This window comes from Pollicipes pollicipes, unplaced genomic scaffold (genome assembly GCF_011947565.3).
Source record: "Pollicipes pollicipes isolate AB1234 unplaced genomic scaffold, Ppol_2.1 Scaffold_6052;HRSCAF=7182_pilon_pilon_pilon, whole genome shotgun sequence".
Classification (NCBI taxonomy): Eukaryota; Metazoa; Arthropoda; class Thecostraca; order Pollicipedomorpha; family Pollicipedidae; genus Pollicipes; species Pollicipes pollicipes.
The window spans coordinates 27,204,816-27,211,928 of NW_023596805.1; the positions used below are offsets into that span (position 1 = coordinate 27,204,816).

General features: G+C 48.9%; 1 protein-coding gene across 1 annotated transcript; it reads right to left on the reverse strand.

The window, feature by feature from the left end:
* Positions 1–5,467: 5,467 nt before the first annotated feature.
* LOC119104838 (methyl farnesoate epoxidase) lies at positions 5,468–6,870 on the reverse strand. Its single transcript, XM_037228562.1, has one exon. It carries the CDS (start codon positions 6,767–6,769, stop codon positions 5,570–5,572), a length of 1,200 nt encoding a protein of 399 aa, XP_037084457.1. The 5' UTR covers positions 6,770–6,870; the 3' UTR covers positions 5,468–5,569.
* Positions 6,871–7,113: the final 243 nt, after the last annotated feature.

The following is a 7,113-nucleotide window of genomic DNA, read 5'->3' on the forward strand; positions in this document are numbered from 1 at the left end:
AGAAAGAATCAGTGCAACGGGAAGGAAACGCAAACTGAGCTGTGGAGCTGTCACCCCAAACTGAAAAATCAACATTCGTTGGGCATTCGCTCAGATTCTCCAGATACCAAGCCTCCCCATCGGCCAGCGTGTGTTGAATCGTAGTTGGTTGCAATACTGTTAAAGATAGCCTCACCAGCACATAGAGCCTCAAGGTGTGAGTCAGCCTTGTCCCAGCCAGCCACCAGCACAGGGAGTCCTCGGTAATGCGTGCGCCATCCCGCCGCCGTATTCTCCGCAGCCAATCACCACGCGGAGAACAGGAGCGCTGCTCCAACAGGGTAATGTCTGGTTGTTGGACGTCACGCCATGGAAGGATGCTTGGACGGAACTTTCAGTGACCGTAATGTGTGCTAAATATTTGGTCAGGCTAAAACTTTCAGCAAACGGCTGTTGATTGTTACGTTTATATGTCGGCTGCTCAGAATAAATACATTCATATAGAGCTGATGTTGTATTCATTTTGACTGTCATAACTGGATTAGGACAGCGAGGAATGGGAGAACAATAGGCTACACTTGTCAAGCGTAACTTGCACGCTGTTTGAGAACACTAAAAGGTGGATAAAAATGATGGTGGAATGCTAGTAGAATTGTGCGGGCTGCATTGTTATCAGCTGGTTCAGCTCGTTTCTACACAGCATTTTTGTAATTATCAGTGCGTATGTAAGCTTTGTGAGAGAGTTTTAAAGGGAGTGTCCACCTCTGGGACATATTTCAAAAACATGCTCGAGTGAAGCCTCATGACCAGCTAGGACAATAACAACACTGGGTAATGCCACTGTAGCACCGTCAAGACGCAACGAGGATGTTCATTTCAATTATGTTTTCCAATCCACATTACCATGTCAACGCTTCGTAACAGCACTGCGCTTCTTCCCCGCCTCCTCATCATGACAACTGCCCTGGCATCTGCGGACACGAATGAAAGAATGTTTGTGATTTGCCCAGCGGGCGGCAAGAGCCTGCAACCGAGCAGCAGCGCCACCAACAAGGAATCATTTCTTGAAGTTGTCCAAAACAATAGTCTGCTCATGACCCTGCCCACCAGTTTAGCCACAGTTGAATGCAGTCTCAGCGAGCGACACGGACTGAAAATTTGTTTCGCAGTGTGATGCAAGGGAGGAGGAAAATAGCAGCATTGTGTCACGTAAATCGCCTGCGCCTGGATTGAATGGAACCAGTTCATGCCGCAGTTGCTATTGTCAGTCTGAACGCATCACGCCAGAGAACATTTGGCTGCGCCTGGGACTTACCATAAACGGTGTTGGTGTAGACCTGGAAGGATAAAGTGAACTATGTGTTCCTCAAGCAGCGTGCCGTTTAAATGCTTTACCGCCACCGTATTAAATGGCAGGTTGGGCTCTGTTAATATTATTCCATAAACAGACTTAATACTTTTGGAGTGGGGCGCCCAAGCCGCATCTTAGCTGTAGGGTACATAGAACATCATCCTACCTAGCTTTAGCCACCATGCAAGCACAAGCTTATACCCTAGTATAGTACATGGCCAATTGATCTTGACGATAATAAGCACTGCGATGAGAGGGAGCATGGGAACTCAGATAATTTGTTTTCTGCCAACATCGCGTTGATGATTTCTGTCCTGTCGACGCCCACACGGCCAATGCGGAATTGTCAGAAAGTTGTGGGTGGTTGCCCCAGCCCCAATCAACGGTTCCTGAGCGACTATGCCTTGCGGTGGTGCAGCGCAAGGTGCGTGAAATTCCATAGCAGTGATCAGTTACTTCAATGACATCATTTTGAGCACGCTTCCTCAACGTTTTTCAGTGAAATGATGATGTGATTGTCTTTTGACCCCGTTCCCTCAATCAAACATCGGCGGTGGCGCCTTGGTAGTGTTTATCCTTGACCCCCACCCGGAAGCTTGACTCCACACCGCTAAGGTCAAGGTCACAATCGTCAGAATTACAGCGTGTGAATCTCATATGCACAGTAAGACAATCAGTGGACATCAGAGTGCATTACTTTAAAAGTTGGGCTCAGTAAGATGTACCCAGTTCGACATGTCAATGACAGATTTCACATCACACAAACTAATAGAAGGATGTGCACAATTACTAATGCACTAATGAATCTACGCTACTTTCTTCGTTGAAAACCCGTCCAAAGGTGCTGAATTTGCTATTTTGCTCGTCACTCATTCACATCAAATTTGTTTCGTTCAAATTGCTCATTTTGGCCATTTTACTCCTGCTTTCGGGACGCTAAATGTCAAGACTTCTAAAAGCAGCATTTCCTGAAAATGTATTCTTGTGGCTGTATCCAACGTCAGGCTGAGTACTTGAGAACAGCTGCTATCAATAACAAGCTGGCTATAACTCTTCACCATAGTATGAACGTTGCTGGGACGGCTGCACCATGTCACAGGGGCGGGGTTAAGTACATCAATATGGAAGATGGGCTCAGGTGGTTAAGCGAAGAACAACAATGGCGTGCCGAACGCGCTTTTTCATCGCCAACGGCGCACATTTTGCACCCTCCGTTGGGCTGCTCTAGAGGAGAAGGAGGCTGCCAAAATGCGGGGCAAGGCGAGAGGCAATATGTCTGTCACGTTGTAATGTATATTTCACCTTTTTCTTTACTTTTTATGACAAAAATTAGCGACCTTTGATATTGCAGGAGGCATGGGGAGCGGGAAGTATTTTTTGTGGTAAAAAGCAGGTACATTCGTCTTTCTTCCCTGATTCTCGTTTCATCTTGCAACTCGCGGCGCCCCGTTGATCCGGGAAGGCTAGGTGCACCAGCCGTGAGTGGCCTGAGTTTACTCAGAGAGGATGCAGGTCAAGCGCTGAGCACGTGCCCCATGTGTTAATCGTTATAAGTCGAGTGGAAAAAGGTGAATGGAAAAAACTGGAACGATAGCATCGATCTCATCTAGTCGAATTGGAGCAGCGTCAACAGGGATAAAGTCGAATGGGAAAAGTCAAAAGAACAAACTGTCGAAGAGGATGCTATCCGACAGGTTGCAAAATTCGCGGGGAAATAAGGCGAGTGACAAACAGTCATCATGATTAAAAGTGAATTGAGATAAAAGTAAACAATCATGCTCTAAAAGGGTGTCAGACAAACAATCCATCACCATTTGACGGCCGGCATGAAATGTGTTGCTCATATGCACTCGGATGTACTCGTAGATACAATGGCTTTACCTATCTCGCGAGCCTGGGGCCTTTTGGTAGAAAATGGTAATTCGTTAGAATTAAAGCTGAGAATTGCAGGGTGCTTTGAATGCCAAGACGTCACATATACATGTCGGTTGTTTGACAAACCGTAACTCATAGTCATTTATCGTGCAAGGGCGAAAGCCCAAGGAGGTTCCAAGGATGCATAAACATCATTTTCAATTGGCTTTTATGGCGGTAAGAGTTCGTGCAAAGAAAAGACAGTGGCCATGAAACCAGTTCCCTCTCTGCATCTCTTCAACTCGTCCCACCACTCAAATCATCTGCCGGCTTTGTCACTATTGAAAGGTGTCATGCCCAAGCATACCTGCCTTAAAGCAACAATACATGCGCTCCATGCATTTGGGACACAACGATCATTTACCCACTCGAATGTCGCCTTGACCTTTGTCGCTATGCCTACAATGGTCTTAGTCTTGATTTAACTACCGTCCGATACTATCTAAAATGCGATGGGACGGACAGCTGTGCCTTATATGTACATACCACGAAGAAAGTTTCCATTTTACTGACGCTACCACTGATACAGTCATTTCCAGCAAACTTTGGTCAATATTCCACCAGCACTGCGCAAGACGTGACATATACAACGCACGAGATATGATGCAATTTTCGCCAGCTCTCTTGCCTGAGCTATGAGAAAATGTATTGGGAAAGGCTTTGAGAAATGAGCTTTTTCTCGTATGAGGTATGAGAAAATATATCCAGCACTTGACGATCAGGACACAACCCAGAAGCATGGAAAATTTTTGGACCACCGGCAGCGTGTCGCTGGAATGATTTATCGGCGCCATAGTAAGGGCAAGATTTACCCTCTATGATTATTTTTCCATAGGGAAAAGAAGAAAAAACAAACCGGACGCTCAAGCCATAATGGAGCTGCCAATTACAAATGCACGAAGTAACGCCCTTCGAACCTTTTCCACTGAAATGATACCAGTTTATACACTGATAGCTTATTAGGCCAAAAGGTTTAGGTGATAATATGCACTGCGCTGAGAAGGAGCTACGACGCCGCGATAGTATATTGCTCCAGCATGGAGCAAGGGACGTTCGCCCACGAAGAGAACGCGAGGCAATGATAGCCAGGTGGATTATATCTTGTCAGTCAACGCCCAAAGGGCCAATATTACAATTCCAAAAAGCTGTGGGCCTCAGGCACTGTCTCGTGTCCCCATGCGTTACGGTCATATAAGTGAAGAAACATTAGGAGTTGCAAAATAATGATCATTTACAGCAACGACAGTTATTGCATGCAACAATTCTCGTTCATTCCTTTCATTCCAGTATTGTAATGGTGTTAAGACCTTTTGTCCCCTATAGAAAATAGTGACATCGCCCATGCGTGAAAGCCTGAGAATGGCATGCCAAAGGGCAACACTACACTGCATGCATTTGCAGGAAAATGGGCGTTTCAGTGGGGCACAGCTGTATTACGTCTGCAACATTGCCCACCTCCGCGCGCGCACCGTGTCAAGAAAACGTATGTCTGCACGTGGGCCACCATCCGTCGTGCAATCTCGCTGGGCGACCGCCCCAAGCAGCTGTGGATGGTGACGTCATCGAAGCTGCGCAGACGAAAATGACAACTGTATAGCCTATACTGCTGTCAGATGTATTCACGACAGAAAACGTTGATGTCATTGACGGTCCGGATGCCAATCACAGACATAAACTCACACCACATCAGATCTGCCCATAGCACGAAGACAATAATCCAGATGGTGAAAGAACGACACAAATCATGAAATGCGTAAGGTGCGGACATTACCCACACATGCGCTGGTCTATTTTAATGCCTTCGCCGCTTTTGAACTCTGCGCTATTACACCACGTGTGATTTAGACGGGCATTATAGCTATAATGTGGTGAAGGTGAAGAACGCCACCGACTCTATCTGCTGTTTGGTGATGGAGACGAAAGAACAATGTGGGAGGCAGACATGCTAGTATTACATGGCACCCAGACTACCAAGGTGCTCAAGCAGGTGCACAGCCGCCACCTCATCGCTAGTCATGCGGCTTGTAAGTCATAAAGGCTAGTCACGCCGCTTGTAGGCCATCAGGCCAGTTACGTGGCTTTTAGGTTACAAAGGCTAGTCACACAGCTTGTAGGTCATAAGGCCAGTCCGTGGCTTTTAGGTCACAAAGGCTAGTCACGCAGATTATAGGTCACAAAGGCTAGTCACGCGGTTTGTAGGTCATAAAGGCTAGTTACGCGGCTCGTAGGTCATGCAAGTTAGTCACGCGGCTTCTAGGTCATAAAGGACAGTCGCGCAGCTTGTAGGTCACAAAGGCTAGTCACGCGGCTTGTAGATCATACAGGCTAATCACGCGGTTTGTAGGTCACAAAGAACTCGGGAGGCTGCAGCACGACCGCGAACCTGGCCTCCAGCGAGAGTTTCTGCCCCGGAACGGCGGTGAAGCTGAAACGCTGCAGCAGGCAGGTGAAGAACATGAACATCTCCATGCGCGCCAGCGTCTCTCCCAGGCAAAACCTCTTCCCGATGCCGAACGGGATGAGCCGCTCATCACGGCGCACGCTGCCGTCGGCGTGCAGGAACCGGTCGGGCCTGAACGCCTCCGGGTCACCCCAGTACGCCGGGTCCATGTGCACCATGTGCAGATGCATTATCACCGTGGTGCCCTTGGGAATGGTGTAGCCGCGGAACGAGATGTCACTCAGTGCACAGTGCGGCGCTGCGCCAGGGATGACCTTGGAACGCCGCATCACCTCCATCAGCGTGGCCTCAGTGTACGGCATGCGCATGCGGTCGCCGTAGGTCGGCGGAATTCCGCCGAGAACAGCGTCGATCTCGCGCTGCACGCGACTCTGAACCTCTGGATGCTTGACCATAAAGAGCAACGCCCAGCTCAGAGAGGTAGACGTCGTCTCCATGCCAGCGATGAACAAGTCCATGCCGATGATGGACAGGTTGCGTTCGGTGAAGAGGCGAGCCTCAGCATCTGGCTTCTCCATCTCCAGCAGAAACTGGTCGATGAAGTCGCGGGGGCTGGAGCGGTCCAGCGTCTGCCGATGCTCGTGGACCACCTCGCGGAACATGCCGACCGTGGTCTCGCGATGTCGGATCAGCGGCGCGTAGCCGCTCCACTCAGGGGCGATGTGACGCAGCCACGGCGCCAGGTTCATCGGGTTACCCGGACCGATGGTAGTGAAGAATTCGTTGACCGTCGCGATGCAGTGTTGGGCCTTGGGGTCACTACTCTCCAGCCGCTTGTCGGCGACCAGTCTCCAAATTATGTTCAGCACCGTCAGGTTGAAGCGAAAGTTGACCTTCATCGGTGAGTCAATGTCACGCCTCATCTCCTGGGAGAGCTCTTCGAATTCGTTCAAAACTGTCGACTCCATGGAGTTCTTCCCGAAGCCCAGGTCCCTAAGGTGCCTCAAAGCAAAGCGTCTGTGCTCTACCCAGGCAGGGCCTTCGCTGAAAATAACACCAAGCTTTTGTTGGAAGCTGCGGACTAGCAGATCAAAGTTATTCGGTCTTCCAGACATTTCTTGCATCGCGCACGCCTCTTTTATGTCTTCAAACTTGCAAATGTGCACAGTCTTCTCACCAGTGGGAAGCACGAAGCCAAGAATATCTCCAAACTCGTGCCGACAATGCTTTATGCTCTCCAGAAGCTGGCCCCGAACCGACTCAATCGCCGTCCAAAGATTGCCAAAGATGAGAAATGTTGGAGGGCCTGAAAAAGAACGCATTTTTAGTCTCAACCAATCTCACTTTGAGCCATTCAGGGATGCGTTTCGTCGGAAGTGTCCTCAAAATCTGCGCCGTGGTTGCGCCGTCGTAGCACATATGGAAGCTAGAAACATTCGTGCATTTAACAACAGTACAGGCTACAGTG